Source organism: Ptychodera flava, chromosome 21 (genome assembly GCF_041260155.1).
Source record: "Ptychodera flava strain L36383 chromosome 21, AS_Pfla_20210202, whole genome shotgun sequence".
Classification (NCBI taxonomy): domain Eukaryota; kingdom Metazoa; phylum Hemichordata; class Enteropneusta; family Ptychoderidae; genus Ptychodera; species Ptychodera flava.
The window spans coordinates 5,293,523-5,311,531 of NC_091948.1; the positions used below are offsets into that span (position 1 = coordinate 5,293,523).

At 37.3% G+C, this 18,009-nt stretch overlaps 1 protein-coding gene across 2 annotated transcripts in view; it reads right to left on the minus strand.

Annotated features, from left to right (window-relative positions):
• Positions 1 to 2,206: 2,206 nt before the first annotated feature.
• LOC139121188 (ras GTPase-activating protein 1-like) overlaps positions 2,207 to 18,009 on the minus strand; it is a 47,277-nt gene continuing 31,474 nt past the window's right edge. For both annotated transcript variants that reach the window (XM_070685877.1, XM_070685876.1), the window contains exons 12-24: positions 17,533 to 17,606; positions 16,479 to 16,563; positions 15,745 to 15,989; positions 14,638 to 14,884; positions 10,834 to 10,993; positions 10,297 to 10,439; positions 9,541 to 9,656; positions 8,822 to 8,908; positions 8,342 to 8,409; positions 6,912 to 7,000; positions 6,510 to 6,587; positions 5,533 to 5,655; positions 2,207 to 4,621 (exon numbers count right to left, since the gene is read on the minus strand). In XM_070685877.1, coding sequence (XP_070541978.1) covers positions 4,544 to 4,621; positions 5,533 to 5,655; positions 6,510 to 6,587; positions 6,912 to 7,000; positions 8,342 to 8,409; positions 8,822 to 8,908; positions 9,541 to 9,656; positions 10,297 to 10,439; positions 10,834 to 10,993; positions 14,638 to 14,884; positions 15,745 to 15,989; positions 16,479 to 16,563; positions 17,533 to 17,606 — 1,593 coding nt within the window. In that variant the 3' untranslated portion in view covers positions 2,207 to 4,543. The remainder of the gene's footprint in view (positions 4,622 to 5,532; positions 5,656 to 6,509; positions 6,588 to 6,911; positions 7,001 to 8,341; positions 8,410 to 8,821; positions 8,909 to 9,540; positions 9,657 to 10,296; positions 10,440 to 10,833; positions 10,994 to 14,637; positions 14,885 to 15,744; positions 15,990 to 16,478; positions 16,564 to 17,532; positions 17,607 to 18,009) is intronic.

Below are 18,009 nucleotides of genomic sequence, written 5' to 3' on the forward strand. Positions count from 1 at the left end.
AAAATTTCCATCACAAACTGTGAATATCACGAAAAGTGAAAGTGTTGACTGACGCATGAACTTCTGTGATAACCTTAATCTTGACACAAACTTACATCTACACTTGATAAAATCTTGAACGCACCTCAAACTTGATAATTTATGGCACTGTAATACTCTGACGAATATATCAAATACAGAAACATTCTCTGCTTGATGGTATGAATCTGATGTCTTTATAATATACAACAAACATAAACTGACTTATAAACTTGTGGTGGGGTATTTCATAAAGGATTTCAGATCCACTGACCTTGAACAAATACACTGACCTTGAACAAATACACACACACTACTTGCACTACTGGCAAAGAAGGAAGTTGTGAAATTGATTTGTTAAATAAAAAATATTTGGGAGAGGGACTTTAGGGTAGAGCACCTGCCTTCATTTATCGATGTGAAAAAAAAATGAGCAAATACAAAAATGATTCTCACAAAATACAAAAATGCCTGAGAGAAATCTTTGGGCAAGTATTTATGAATGAACGTTTTGTTTCTGAATGTATATGGGTGAGCAAGATAGTAAACAGTCCTTCATGTTGTTTTTACTGTTTGGACTGTAGCATGATAGCTGGTCGTGCTGTGACTAGCATGTTTTTTCAGCAACCACCTTAGACGAAAGCTCAAAAACTGAGGATTTTCCAAAAGAAAACAATTGCTACTTGGACCATGTATTGTAGCTTGGATTTTCTTGGCAGAGTTGGTAACAAAATGGCTCCAGCAGTTGTCCACAACAAATGTGGGTGCAATGTTCCAAAGCTGGCATACATGTGTATCCATTCAGCTTGATATGAAATATTCATGTACAAAGTATGCACAATCTTTATGTGCATATTAGGATATATGAGTGTGTCTGTGTATATAAATCATAAAGTTGCCTGATTCATATCCGTACTTACATCCACTTGTAGAGGTATATCAAGGACTTAGCTAACCAAAAAAATATTCAATGAAAATACAAACATTTTAACTTACATGGATATTGAAGCTTTTCCATTGTATGTAAAATAAAAAGATACCATGACTGAGTACAAACATTATTGATAATGCCGTCTAATATTTACAGCCTGGAAACTATTTTTGTGGACCTGGCATGAAGGCCGCCCAGCAAGGGAACATCAGTAAATTGTATACCTGGTCCACAAAAGTCTATTGCTGGGCTGTCATTCTTTTTATCATTTACCTTTCTTATGAATGCTGCAAACAAAACAAAATGCATTTCCATGATAAATGTTTGATGTGAAACTGAAATTTTTACTGCTCTACAGAAGTGTAAAACAGCTGCAATTATTTCACCTCAAACAATATACATATATCCAGCATATAAATCTGATGCTTATCACGTAGTGGACCATGTAGTACAGTAAAATTTCCAACATGAGTCCTTCTCCTGGGCATTAGGCATGAAAAGTGGAGCCCGGGCTTTATGCAACACCTTACTTGGCTATTTATCTTCACAATAGAGGTATGAATGGCAGACATTTGATTCAAGGAAAGGGACAAAATGGTAACATATATTTTAATAATTATGTAGTGATTTGAAAAATGTGAATTTTGAAGCATTTGAAATCTCCAAACTGTTTGACTAGCAGGTATTAGGCCAAAAAAAATTGTGCTGTTCCAATAACATGGTTTTCAAAAAAAGGGTAGGTAGGTAAGCAGGAATTTTTTATTTCCAAAATATTTTTATTTTTGTATGCATTTTTCAGGGGTTCAGGGCGATCAAACACTGGGCAAATTTCCAGAAAAACTTATCATACATATAAAAGGAAAAAAAACATAAAAGACATCCTCAAAATCAAAAATCAAATGCCAAGTAACGAACGCATGAGTTTACTAGGTTTTTCTTTCTTTTTTTCACTTCCGTGTTTACGTACCTCTAAAAAGCTTAGGGTCGGCAGGTTAAAAAATAGGGTAGGTCTGGTTATCGGAACAGCACAATTTTTTTGTTTGGCCTAATATGAGTGTCTCAGAAAGCACACAGGCACCAGGCAACAGGGTTATTTTAAATCACTAGCTCTTTCTGCATGCTGTGAAGCTGCAACAAAAACTGCCCACCTCCCATCTCCATCCCTCCCCAACAAATGCCATATTTCAATTATAGCACCGACAGTGCACCTACTGGGACACTGACTTTCAACGTACAACAAATACAAACAGAGTGAGCTTCTGCAACTGGTACAAGCTCTCCTTGTACCAAAAAGTTTTTATTTATTGACAGAAGTGCCAGGCCCTGACAAATTCATACACAAAACTTGTCTGTTACAATACACCATAGTAAGTTTGGAAAAAACAGGAAAAACTTGACTTGTCCGATGGAGTTTTTGAAGTTTTTTAACATACCAAGGTACCTGTCACACTATTTTGGTTCTTTGACCTCTTTTAGATATTATCAACCAGCGAGGTACGTACACTACCATATTTGGTTGAAAATGCATCTACCTATTTTCTTTTATTTACTTTTTTAAACATTATTTATGAGTTGTGTTTTAAATAAATACCATGGAAATGTGCAATTTTGCTTTCCGCTCTCCATAAACGTTGATGCACTTTCCTTATTCGTGGAAAAGAACATTTGTATACAGAGTGATAAATATTTTCTTTCAACTCATAGCACTGGATGTGTCCATTTTATGATAACAGAAATGCCCATTCCAAGTTGTGTGACAGCTTTGTTTTTGCAAAAAGATTGGTATACTATGTTTCAGTGGCTGGGCGACACTATTACCAGACGGTATGCAAGCTAGATGTTACAACTAAACAGGACATTGGACAATGACAGAGGTCTTCCACTGAATCAAGCATTACAGAGTACATAGTTCACACAAAATAAACCTGAAGATGTCGTTTGAAGCCAGCTGATCAGCAAGTACATGCATACTATCTACAGTATTATAGCAATTCAATCAACCCTTTAACCACCAAACTAGGGTACGTCCCCATTGTTTTGAAAGGGGTAGTTGGACTAGTACACTGGGAAATGGGGGTGAAAGGGTTAAATGTGACAATACTTCTCTTTGGTGAACATATGAAACAAAATCAAACATTGAAAAAGCAAGCAAAAATGTAATACTAACGCATGGGTGGATGGGACTGTGTGACCTGCACTCATTCCCAAATATTTCCAAAGAACGCAGGTGCTGGCAAGACGACCTCAAATCAGTATGTTTCAAAATTCTCATTTCTAATGACCCCTCTCCAAGTATTTTTTGGACACTGTCTGGCAACTTAAATAAGGGTTTAATATATTTAAAAATGAAAAAGGTTAACAAAAAGGTGTATTAAATTTGAGAAAGTAAAAAAAATTAAAAATGATTTGATGATTTAAGTATAAACAGAAAGTCAAGTTTCCAATGAGTTGTCAATATTGTAGATTTATTTGTGTGGTATGTTATAAAAACATCTAGGTAATTATTAACTGTGTATAGTCCAGATACTGCCAGCTACCTATTGCTGCGTGACTGTGAATCTGCACATGTGAAAGCATGACTTGCCCTTTGAGAAGGTGAAGTGACATTCCGATGTGAAGAATTGCAGCCAAACTGGGTAAAAAACAGGCTTTAACTGCCGTGTTTTCCAGGACTTGTACTAATTGCATCATTCAATGTACAACATGCTATATAATTTACAACTTTTTTTGCCTTCTTTCGCATTTTGCAGGGAAAAGTTCACAACCTTGCCTTATTGTAAATGCTGGTTAATACAGACTAACTGTATTGTTTAAATAACTCGATTGTCATTAAAAATAGAAAAAAGGAGTGACATTGTTGTACCCAATGAGTGTGCTTGTTTGTTCGTGTGCAGGTTTTGAAGTTCTATGCAAGTGCAATACCAGCCATTCAACATTGGCAATCAATGATCTTTGAAAAACATACACATGCTCACTAGACACACACAACAGTCTCACTGATTTACATCCATGGTACTACACAAATATCTCCCTCTCCCCTCCCCCCTTTCATTTATACACAAAATACAGCTTTTGAGAAAGCAACTGATTTTCCCAGCACACAGGTAAAAACATCTGAAGGGAGCTTTGCACGGACCAACTGTTCAGTGATATTTTGCATGGAACAACCATATTTAAAGTCTGTGTATGAAATACTGTCCATCTAGTTTTTTAAAAAACAAAAATGTAACAAACAAAATAATTAATTATACATTCTCCCTTGTGAGTTGACAGTGGTAGACAGCAAATAATGCAGAATGCTACACAAACTGTTTGGAAGAAATTCATCAAGGAGGGACATACTTCCCTACTTTTCTATTTATGCATACAATCTTATATACATGATTACATGGCACTGTTTTGTTATTTTTCTTGCACAGGATGGGCACATCAACCGACCAATAAACAATCTTCCTGCTCTAACCAAGCTTTCAAATGTTTCATGATTGGCTCGTAAACTGACCAATAAGGAATCTTGTCTGATTTGAGTTTTGGGTTTACTTCCCCATCAGTGAATTTGCAAAAAGCCCTGGCCACAACCACATCTGCCGACCATCAAGTTGTTTCTCCCATGTACTGTTTCTGTTTTTGCATCAGGGTCTTTGTGACCAGCTGTAGCTTCTTCATGTGAGGCTGAAACAAAATAAACACGATTTATTTTTAAAATATGGAAAAATTACTCTTGTCAAAAACAAGGGGAACAAGTCATTTCTAACTGACTTTCGGTTGTATTTTTTGTTTTACCTCAGGAGGTTGAAATTCTGCTAGGGATATCATTTTAAAGTTAAACATCAGATGTTGAGGAGTTATTCTAGTAAAAATACAAAGAGGGGGATCACTCTGGCAGGGCTGTATTAAATTGAAAAGGCATCAGTTTCAGAATCTTGGTGATCAAGAACCATCACTTTCCATTGGTAAACAATCACCGGCTTCATACTACTTCTTGTATCATTTTTTACATTGCAACAACATTCTGTCATCTCAAAAAGCATTCATAGACAAGTTTACAATGTGCCTCAGGGACCAATATTCAGACTCTAAATATTCACAATTCTTTTCTGGTCTACTGCTTATCGGGGGCTTTTGTAGGGTTTGGATAAGTAAACTTTGCAGGCTTAGTTTTGTGAAAAGAAAATTAATTTTCTCCATAGCATTAACACAGAGATTGCAGCCACTTTGATTTTGAAGTATTGGTAAATGTTAGGTAATTTGTTTCTTTAGGACAAAATTTGTACGGTGACCCCTGATTTTTATTTTTATTTGCTCAGAGAATGGTTGAAGGCTTTGTTGGGAAAAGTTTGAGCAAAAGTTTCAGTCTTTCAATTTCGAGGCATGTGTACTAAGGATGGACAGACTAAGCAATATCTCTTATTGCAATGTGTTCACATATGTAGTAGAAGCAGACGAGCCACAAAATGTCACGAAATGAGAATTTAGAGAATGTACATGCATTGAGAGAATCAAATTCTCATTCAAACAGTGTGGCACACTGACTAAATTCTCAGATTTGATCACAAATAATTCAAATAGTTTGAAAATCTTACCTTTGAGGTACTGAGTCTTTGGAGGTCCTTCATGTGTGATACACTCAACTGGTGTAATGCAGCTAGATCCCGGCTCAAGTCAGTGCACATCGGGGGATTGATTTCAGGCCAATCATCCACATTCTGGAAGAAAGGAAAGATACACACTAGTCTCTTAGATTTCATTGGCAGTGAGTTAGATTAAATGAGAGTTCTTTGTACTTCATGCTTGTCTTTCACTAGAGTCATAGCACATTGCATTTGACCAGGCTGTGCTTAGATAATAAAGTAGAGGGTCATAGGCAAGTCTTGTAAACATGTGTACAATCTCCGCACGGTAGATATTGTGATAGCTGAGTTCCTCAAGCACATCAGTTACTCTCTACTCTCCTTGCTAGGTTAGTGACATTAAGTTAACAACTAAATCTGTACAAGCAGCTGTCGACAGTCTATCAGGAGATTACTATCTACTATGTGTTTCAAATTGGTAGAAGCGATCAGCTATCTGCAGTGCCTCATTATCATAGCCTATGAGAGACAACAAAAGTATTCGATTTTTGAAAGCACTTTAATTTTTGCTTTTTTCGCTGACAGATGAAATTCACTCAATTTTGGTGAAAAATTTTAATGGTAGTAGATTTCATTGTCTTATTGGCAAATCAGTGAATCTAAATACCATAGCAGTGAAGACGTACTATGCAAGAAATGACAGAAATTAAATACCTGGGGATATTATGTGTTTTTAACAATCCCTGTGAGTACACTAATAGTATGAGTCTAATCAAGACCTGCCTTCTGACATGCAATGGTGCTCAATCATGTCTATTTGTAACAGCATGAAATATACAGCTCAGGGGAGTATTTGTTAACATTGAGATACTGCTTTCTATAGGTTTAAATCCATCATGATACAGTAGCTTTCACATTGTTTCCTTCCCAAAGTGGAAGGTTTCCACAGTATTCACAGGGGAACACAAGTATAAAGTGTGATGACTTACCGAGAGTTCTTCTAGAAATCGAATCATTCGACCTTTGTTGAGTACAATAAATGGATTGAGAGCTTCCATGTAGGGTTCCTGCAGAGGAAGTTATCATGGATTAAACTCTGAATCGTACAATATTTTTCAAAAATCCAACGCACAGTCACCTATTTTTTTCTTGAAATTTGGATTTCATATGAGAAATATGAAATTCTCAAATGTTATAAAGCTTCACAAGTCTAAAATAGTTTAAAAGTAATGTTACAGTGAGTATGAAGTAAATGGACACACAGTGGGCAGAAGCTGATTCTATACACTCAGTCTGCTACATAGAAAATAGTAGACACGGACAAAGTTGAAGAATTGTTTGACTGTGAAAGACAAAGCTTAATTCATACGTGTGTATTAGTGATGGCTTACCTTGGCACCAAATTCCACTAAGTTGGCAAGGTTCTGAATTGCTTTGGCAACGATTGTCAGTGTCCTTGCTGCTGTGTCTGACAGAGGCTCTGGAGGAAACAAATAAACAAACATCCCAAAAAAGAAATGAGTACTTCTGCTCGGTTGCAAATGCTGAATTTGATTTTCTGGTAACTGCTTGTTCACTTTGGAGCTCTGATTCTGTCACACAGTGATGCCCCCTCAACGGTCTAGCAAAGCAAATGGAAGCTGTCACAGCAGCATATAAGAGTTGCAAAAATGGTTATCAGTACTTATCTAAATTTTGTGTAAGGCAGTTGTGTCATTCAAATGAAACAAGTGTGACTGGTTGTCACTGATTTCTGCCTGCCTTTCTCTACACCGTTTGCTTGCCACACCATCCAGTACACTTGAACCCTTTTCCTAAGGCAAAGTTGGACCTCTAAATGAGCTGGGGGGGGGGGGGGGGGGGATAGGATTGAAGTACAATGATATTATTGAACTTCACTGTTGTGAGATAGAATCAAAGTACAGTGATATCATTGAATTTTACTGCTGTTCACTAGTAAGACTTGAAACCATCTTATGATTTATTTGATACAATGAAGTGTAGCTTTCGCAAGACGCTAGACATCATAGTAACTTTCTAGACATGATTACTGACAATAATGCCAAATGAAGCCATGGGAAATATTTTGAAACTGTTCATCATCTTGCACTACCAAGTGAATTTGGATAAAAATAATGTCTCAGCACTGTGATATGTCCATAAAGGTTACTTTCAAAAGGTCAACGACACAGTGGACTGACATTACACCTTTCTATATCCACACACAGGATGCCGTCACTTTTTTTTTTTGTGGTTTTGTTTCACAAACAGTGCAAATATACCAATGTGATATCCTTCCTGCAATCTGTGAAACCTGTTTCCTGGCAACAATACCTTTGTCTGATCATAGGGGAACATTATATTACTGTCACTGACATTTGAGGTTGAAAGTGTTCCTGTGGTTGTACCTGGCAACGTTGAACACTACTTCCATTGTTCCCATACAGGCCTTTTTAAGAGTATGGAATTGAAACACCAGGACAGTAATATTTACAGGTTTTTTAGGTCTTCCCTGCCTGAACAAGTTTGGTTACACGATTTGTAGCTTTGAATGAGCATTAACTTTTGTTATATTTGAAATTTGATTCAGTGAAAAATCATTGATAAAACATAGGCTAATCTTACCACTAACTGCAAAAGACACACACACATTAAATTGCTGAGTCAGCATTTCTGATTTTAAACTAATGCTCTCATCAGTACACTTTTATTATGGTTGCACATAGTGATGGAACACATTCACTATGTAGAACATTTGTTTCTATTGACTGAGTCTTCAAATGTATAACAAGAATGATGCGGTAATCTAATTTGAACTTACCTGATGCTATATTAAACTGTCTGGGGTTGAGGATGGCCGGACAGATCAACCTTAGAAATATAAAACCACTGGAAAGAAAATACAAAATTATGTGATTTAAAACCACATTATAAAAGCAGTCAAATTTTGATGGTCTCAACAGCACAAACCACTGCTAATGATCATTTTTTTATTTGATACCACTTTCTCTGTTTGTAATTAGCCCTTTCTGTACAGATACTAGGACATAAAAATTATAATACAAGGCGATTTTGTTTGTGAAAAGAGCAATATCAGACAGGTGGTTATTAAGGGCAATGACAGCATTTAGACAGGTAGAATTTGTGGTCAGAAAGTAGAATGAATGTAGTGTGTGTCTGCTGGCAGCAATGATGCTGACCCACTGTTACTACTTCCTTTGGTTTTTTGTACTAAGATACAAGGTGTTATGTTAGCAGGCACCAACATCCAAAACGGTGGGTGGGGAAGACTTGGACTTACCTCACTACCCTGGAATGTGTGTCAACGTTGTTTGGCCATTTTCTCTTGACGTCCCCTTGTAAGCAGCCACAGAGATACCTCACTGGTCTGTTGGTAATAAAGCAAGTGTTAGAAATCAGCATATAATTTTATATCTTGCCAGGATGAAGGCACTGGCCAGAAATATGAGATTTATGTGTTAAAAATCAGAATGTCTGAAATTTGAAAGTAGATTCCTCACATTTCACCCTCCTCCCCCATTTTCAATTATATGAGACTAACTTTGCCATAAAAAGCAACAGAGGGAAAGCAAAATGAATTTGTGAAACATTTGAAGTAGTCATTTAGAGAAATTCAATACTACAACCTGCAATCTTCATTTAAAGCTATACTTTGAAATTGCAAGTGTGTGTTGCATTCTGACAATTGCTGACTGTACTAAAAGAAATTTATACTTTACCATATTGTTGGGGACATATTACATCAGATGAAAATACTTCGACAGGAGTCATTTTTTTTTCAACATTGTAACTGCATGTTTTCACAACTTTTTGTTTTGTGATCACAGAATATATTAAATGATCTAGTTTGAGAACAGCAGACACAAAGTAATGAGATAATAATTATCATTATGTTTTTCAAAATAACATCTCTGCCTTTTGTTTTTGATGTTGTCCCTGAGTAGTTAGAAACTTCTCGCCATGCAAAAGTCAGTGAACTAAAAACACAATGTTACTTACAATGGACAAAAGTTGGCTGAGCTGAATATTGATTCTGATAGATCTTTGAGATATGTTAGAAGGTGTTCACAGTTCACGTTGACATCCATTCCTTTCTCCAACTTCAATGGATTCAACTATAGATAATAAAAAAATGACATAAAAATAAAATTAAAATAATAAAAATCATCTTTTAATCTACAGAAGGACTGGACAGACAAATTGCTGTAAATATTTCACACATATCTTGAGCCTGGAATGCACTTGGTGAAAAAAGTGTGACATCTTTATGTTAATTTGTATGCTAACTTTGCTATTCTTGGTCTGTGGTAAGATCAAAACTACAGATAAACCATACGCCGAGGAAAGAGGACCAAACAAACATGACCTCTATAACCAATCTCGAGAAAGGAAAGGGAAGTAGCATTGAATTTACTGAATGAGTTGAGAAGTATTATTGTCTGCAGGAAATTTACTTTTCACTGATACAAAGTTCAAGTGGGGACATATCAATAGCACTCAAGGGAAATGTATATTCACCAGCTGTCTGATAAGAAATGTTGTTAGAAATGAATGTATACATATGAGCATACAGTCATTTCTATAAAGACACTGATATATTACAGTATCTATTTTGCAATGACTGTGAGCACGGAGACAAATGATGACAAAAATAATGAACTTGAAATCCTGAAACTGTAAACATAAAAAAGTTACAGGGTGTCATAACTTTTTTATGCATTTTGAAACTTGAGGCGTCACTGGACCTACACTCACCTCACAAGACTGTTTGGACTCGAGTATCTTTAGGATGACTTCCTTGACAGCACAATGCACAAATGGTATCGCAGTCAGCTTCATGTATTTATCCATGAGTGTGGTTGCTATTGTATTGGCACGAAACAACGTTGATCGCTCCTCTGATTACGTAAACGAAAAACGGATAAAAAGACAAAACATCAGATGTTTGTCACAAACACAGGGGACACTTTATTTGTGGAAAATATCCCTGCATGACCAGTTTGTCTGACTGTAGTCCTTGTAAAGGAGTTAAACAATGGTTTCATACAGCCAGTCCTGGAAATGGTGAATCTTTGCCATCATTACAAAAGGGGTGTTAACTAGAAGAAACTCTATGTGGTGTCATTTTGTGATGTGAGACAGTTTTGTGACCAGAGTAAATTTGAAAGTTAGCCTGTTGGTATATTCCAACCCAAAGTTGATTCTGAGAAGCATATTGATGATGTCAATCTCAAAGCATAGACATACAAAGGAAATCTTGAAAAGCTAGCAACTTCGGTGTCTTTCACTCACCTTCAATTTCTATCTCCCTTGTATTCAAAGCTTTCAGGAGAGTGACCTCTTTCCGCTGCGTCCTGTACAATTTCAGTATGATGGATGCGACATGACTCCTGTTTTTGCCGCACATCTCCTCAAATGCATAGATAGTTTGCAGATCGGGGGAGAAAATCAGCTGGTAGGAATTAAAGAAGGTTACAGTGTTACACACTTGGTAAGTGTACTGCCATCAATTTAAACTGAGATGAGAGATTGTTTCCAGAGTCTAGGATGGACAGAGTATCCAAGACCATTGGACTGTTCAGTTTTGAGGAGGATCCTTCTTTTTTCAACATACAGGGTTCCTGTTTCTCAAATAAATGCAGAATGTTGACATTTTTTATCTTAAAGGTAGGGGGAGCCTATAAATACCCCCTATCTCCCTGAGCATTCATAATCCAACATGAGTGGCACATGGTTGCAGCGTCAACGAATGCTCCCGAAAATCTGGATCCTTCAAGAACCATGGTGTAAATTAAAGCACTGTCCCAACATATTAAGTTTTGTGAATACTTGTGGAATCACCTTGTTGGGGAAATTCTCTCATTTTTTCTATTTTAAGTTGCTTTTTGATGCTAAAACTGCTTCGATGCTGTGTTGAAGCGTACAAAGAACAATTGATGAAAGCGTTCAAACAGCTGCCAATCACGAGGGGACGCGCAAAGGTGCAAACGATCAAACATTTGTTGTGTACATCGGATCGATTACGATGTCAACAATGAATAAACGATTCTTACTATCTACTGAGCAAAATACTCGACCAACGGTTACATGGACAAAACCGGCGACATATGGACCCATTTTGGACCGAGCACGAAAAACTACTTTTCTAACTACTTTCAGCCGAAATCAACTCGATTCCGATCTGTGCCTACACAAATAACTAAACCGCTAACAGAAGGCGAAAATATGCTCTCGTGACGTCCAAAACCGTTGTTTGCTGGCGATGCACGGTCAAAGGCCAATGCAGTGGCCGGCCATTGGATACGTTCATGCAACGATTATACAGGTGCCCATAAGCTACATTATTTCCTGTCGGGTCGGGGCGATGAAACTAAATCGCGATCCATTCATCTCTGTTGGAGTTGTCCAAAAAGAGACACTTGCCATAGACTATAGCATCAAATGTTGACCGTTCAGACTGTAACACGATGAAAGGTCTGAAGATCGCCGTGATGTCGTTCTTCTCTGTACGTTTTTCTGAGCTTTGTTACTAACTTGCTCTAATACTATCTGACTTTTCTGTTCTTCCTCGATTGTCTGTAACTGACTTTTCTATCCCGATATCGATATTGCGTTCGCAATCACGTGTCTTGAAACTAACGTCATTCCCTGAAAAAGGTTTCGGACAAACTCAAGAAATTTGACATTTCCTAACGAATAGTCGGCAAAATTTACAGAAATTAGCAACAATAATTACATGTATGGTAATTTTACCGTCTTTAGCCGAAGCGGTTCGCTTGGGAGAAGCAGTATATAACGATCTGAGTTCCCATTTTTACCCTACAGTGTGAGTGTAGTATTCGAACAACTCAGATCATAATCTTACGCTGTTCCGAGTAGCCTAGGCATTTTTTATAATATACAATAAATTTAGCCTATCAAAATTACTCGTTTTTACATTGCTTGGATATCGACATTTTTTCTATATTTTTTTACTTTTGATTTGAAGTCTTTTGATTCTCCATTGGCGGCAGCACATGTACGGTTACAACCGTCATGTGATCACCGGAGTGTGCTTGTAAAATTGTTGGGAAGTTGTTCGGAAGAAAAAGCATTTTGTAGTTAGCGGCTGCAGCTCGGGATTTTTCAAGATAACAACCCATTATACATTTCTTACATCTTTGAAAGGGGGATTACGGTAATCTTTCCTGTGATGAAAATTTTGTGAACGTCTTGGCAATGTGTTTCCACGATGAGTGTAAACTGATTCTCTGTTAGTAAAAATCGTCAGAAATGGTCCAGTGGCCGTGATAAAATAGACTCGGGAGCAAAAAATCATTGCGAGGAAGATAGTAAGAAATTCACATTGCGATATTTGCTGTCGTATTTCTCAACAGGAATAAGGCATTTTTACGCATTGTGTATAAGAAGAGCAAGGTGTTCGGCAGTGAATTGCTTCTATCATAATAATCTTGATCACAGCTATTAGGCGAGAAGACAGCGGGCTCTTATAATTGTGCAAAATTATTGATATTATGTCTTTGTGTTGAAAATTTTCGATCGAAGGCAGCAGCTCAACTTCAACAGCCGTGGTATATTGGGAATCGTGTTTATCACTGGACGCAGAACTACCATGCTATCAACATTACGTTCTATACCAATGTACGCCCCTGAAAGTTATAGAGTCAGCTGTGGCATCGGCAGTTTCACATTGGTCGTAATCTTTTCTTATTCTGCCCCGTCTTTTGTACCGTCTAGACATTTCAAAGCTAGAATTTTTTACACAGTGACCTTGCACACAAATGATCATTCCACTGTTTCTGTTGGGGTTTGTTGGTTTTATGATTTGCCCCGTGGCCCCGGTAAAGTCTTTTCATACGATACACAGTTGAATTTTTTAAAGGTAAATTAAGTATATTCCCAGTTTGTTGGGTAAAGTTGTCAAGAGAGAAAGGTTGAGTTGACGCTGATAGAGAAGACGTCGGGCCGGCACAGTTGACTGAGGTCCGGTCGGTTTGGGGTCGTTCAGTCCAGAAACCTGCAAAGTTCTGTACCATGATCGTTCGGCATTTGGGTGTTTTAACTCAATTTTTTTTTGGACAAAGTAATTCAGTAATAATGTACGCCAGATTCCTTATGTTGTTTTGCCACCGTCATACGCTTATACGGACGGCTTGAGATTAAAAACGGTAAAAAATATTCAGTGCTCGTAAATGCGTGCAAAGTTTATTTAGTGACTGTTTACGCAGTATAGTCATCAATACCACAAGGATTTGCCACCACGTAACGACTGTAATCCTGCATCAATAGTCCATACGAAAATTTTGTGCTGAATCGAAGGAGGTAAAAATTACGGTAGGAAACGTCGGTCCATTTTCCGTCAAAGTTGTTGATCTGCAAAATCTTCAATGTGCACAAACTACATAAGTGGCTGTTATAGGTCTACACGTCCCACGTGCTTTCCACTGTTCATTACGAGCTATGTTCAAAGTGCGGAGTTATAGACATTGTTGAAGTACCGGGTACATTGATTGTGTTCGAAACCTCTACCTGTTTGCTCCTCGTGTTTTTGTGTGTCCCTAACGTCGACTGGCTCTATGCTCTATGTTGCGTACACACATAGCTGTCAGGATTAAGATTTTCTGGGTAAATAGATACACTCAATAGTTTATTCCGCCTCTGATGCAAAGATACACACTGTTTTACATGTGCCACTCCTAGGCCCTGGGATCGATTGCCATACCTTTAAATTTCATATCACAAAGGATTTGCTCTGAGGGATGACTAGGGCAAACCCTGGATGCACAGATGACGTGATGTTGCTAGACTGGATTTGGAACAGGACAAATTTTTAAGGGTGAACAAGCTTACTTCTATGACAATGCTAGGTAATGATGGGAAAAAAGCAACATAAAAATTTAAAGGACGACAGGACAGTTGTGGAGGAACTAAAAACAATTATTACCTGATCATGTATTCTACTCTTAAAGTTCACATTTCATTATAAGTGAAGATGTTTGCACAATTCAAAATATAGAAAACTTCACACTTAGCTCAAAAATTCTGATCATATTCTATGCCATAGGTTACAACTCATAGTATTTCAAATGACCTTACCTCCTTTAAAGGGCCATATTCTTCTTCTGGCATAATAGTTTCTTGCATGAACCTGGAACAGAGCCGAACGGAGCCCATGTCTGTTTTGCACTGTTGTAGGGACACCAGTGGGTACCAGTCCTCAACGGCCAGTCCGTTTGGTAGTTTGTTTGTCAGGATAATCATTTGACAGACCGCAGAGTCCTTTGTGCGTTTGTTTCTGTTGTACACACTGAGAGTTAGCGACTCTATATCGTCAGGTAAATCTCTGTGGTGAAAGGGGGAAACAGGAAAGGGCATAGGTTAATTAACAACTGGTTTTGATCTTCAACTTGAGTGCCACCATCATCAAGACTCCTGTATTGTGACATAAGCACATGTTTCTCAAATTCTTGTGATTTTATTGTAATTCTCTGAAATTGGATCAGAAAGGGATGTGCTTCATACAATACTTACACAAGTACAAAACCTTTATCTCACACAGTTGAATGGTCAAAAGTATCAAAAAGGCAAAATCCGTATATCAAAGGTATAAGATTAATATTTTCAACACACTGGTTGGTGAAGAGCGTGTGCGTGACTGGCCACTCAGCAGCTGAGGGTAGCCCACAGAAAGAGTGAAAACAAGAGGAGACAGAAAGTGGTTCAAACATTAATTACAAGTAACCTGTGAAGAGTCGTTAAGGTTAGGTATGGAGTATATACATCTAGAGGTCCCAGGAAACCTGTATAGTTCACATCTAAAGGTTTTTGCCCACTAAACCTCATTTGTGCTGTAGACTAAATGTCAAAGTGGGAAAGAGCCTGGTTTATACAGGGTTGATACGCTCAAAGTCACTTAAAATTCAAGAAATTTCAAGGACTTTCTGCAATTTTCAAAGAATTTTTAAGGTCCAAAATGCCATTTTCCAGATACCATTTAACATCATTTTTAGATACAATTTTTATATACCACTTTACATTTTACATTTTTTTGACATCACAACTGATCACCTTGTCATTTTTTGAAAATTGTAGTTGGATTATCCGTTTTCTAGGACTTTCCAAGGCGCGCTAAATTTCACGGACTTTCAAAAGTGTACCAACCCTGTTTATAACACTGGCAGGGTTGGTGTAGTTTTCACTTACTCTAAAATAAAAGCTTCATTCCAAACAGGATCGGGTCCAGTCTGGACCTGTGTCCTTGCGACTTTGACGTCATTCAGAGATAGAACACAATATGGATGCGGTGCCTGCTTTACAGGAAGTTTGTGAGCATCCATGACATGTACCGTGAGGCTCCTCAGCTCTTTAACTCCTTTCTTCACCATGTTGGAGTGTTGTTGCAAGCGTTGAGACCGACTGCAGTACTGCCTTATGGTTTGCATCCACTCCTACAAACATTCAAAACAGTAATACTTAAATTATGCATGCAATAAATCTATGTAAATTTTATGCAAAGCTTATTCATGAAATACAGATTTGAATATCTAACAGGAGAATGTCAAGGCGCAACAGAGCAAGCAAAGGTCAAAGGTCACATCAATTGTGGCATATACTTTCTAATACAAAGAATTGCAAAATCAATGTAAGGTGAAATTTGGGTAAAAGTCAAGACAATCTATAGTACCCAAGGCTGATAAGGACAATGAGGCAAACTTGAACTAGGGATCATTCAGGGTTAAGAGGTGAATTTGAGGTACAAGGTCAAATCATGTGAAGCAAGATCAACCTATGGGTCTGATAACATCACAGTAACAGAGTAAAATTCATGTGCAGTTTCACCATAACTGGTCATCTTACCTTTAAAGTCAGAGACAAAAAGCTGATAACTCAATGTTAAACTGAAAGGCTATGATTGAATTAATGGGAAACAGACCTACCTGCATGCTTTCACTACTCTCTGCACATAAATAGTAAATATTTAAATCTCCTAAACCTTTGGACACAACCTGGAAGCAATTTGGCCTGTCAATAAAAACAAATTGCAAAACAGTCATAAAAAACACATTGTAATCACGTTTCCGCCTTGTGCTTTATACACTTTTCCTTCTTGCATGGTAAGATCAATATACTGATAGATCGAAATTGATCACAACTATGCTGTAGGAAACATGACATTTTACATGTATTATAGATCTCCAAAATTCAATATCGTATGATTTGTTAATGCAAATGAACATGTAAACTTTGGGCGTTATTTTTAGGGCAACTATGTTGTTGAGAAAAGTAAGCAATCTCTGTTTCAACTATCTTTTTGTCATTACACTCTTTGAATCTGTAATTTTAGGATGCCCCTTTTAAGTTTTATCATGATTTCAGGATTTTTATTAAATACATTTACACCACGGTGTAGACAGCACAGCATACTGTAAACAGAAATTCACACAAGTTTTGTCTATTTTCAGTCTGTGTTTGTCTCACATCCCCTGCCAAGATTTTATACAGCAGAAATTGTAACAAAGTACAAATCTGGCCATTTTCGACTGTTTAATTTCCAGAAGTCATTGAAAAAAGTCACTGAGACATCACGGCCCTGCAGGTAGGGTACAAGTCTTACTATGACTATCAAAAGGAGGTAAGTTCATGACCTGGATGTGGCCAAAGCAACTGATTCAGTATTGAAAGATGGTGAGTTGCAGACTCAAGCATGGTGCTGTTCCCTGCTTCAAGGTAGCTCTATTGAAAAATGGTGTTCATGATGGGTACCTCATCATGTACATGGTCTTCTCACCAATTGGATCATAGAGTTAACAAAAAAAGTCTTCTAAAAAATTTAAGACTCATATTTACTTTTGCCATTTTGATGTAATTATCAATTCAACATATTGGCAGACATGACAAATTTCTATGCTTACACTTTCTGTTACGCTACAAGTCTGTACGTTGAATTTTCCAGTGTTACGGCGGACGAAAGTCAACAACAGTATTCCTTACCTGCCAAATAAGCTTTCATGTACTGTGTACACTGTGCTATATACTAAATCTACAAGTCCCTTTGGCTTGGTTCGCTGCAATGAAGCAAAAAAACCCGGCACATCCTGTTTTAAACAACTGTACATTAATGATCAGGGCAGGTCACAATGAAAAGATAACAGGAAACAGGTTTCCAATGTGGGAGTTGGGCCACTTTAATGTATGTTCCAAATGCTTTGAACACCTGCATGGTAATTCAATCTGTCATTGCGAAATGAATTTCCCTCTTTTATTAGTCTTTATTGATTATTTCCTTTAGGTAAAAAAAATGAAGTTTAAGATGGCATTGCATGTCAGAGCACACTTTTTTCAAAGCAATATTTCACACCAAACATGAAAACCCCTTCATAATGTACACTTTCTGAAAGCTGTGAATCTGAAATTTAGTATGGTAGCAGTGGTTTACTTGAAGCATGAAGTTCGTACATATTGTGGTAC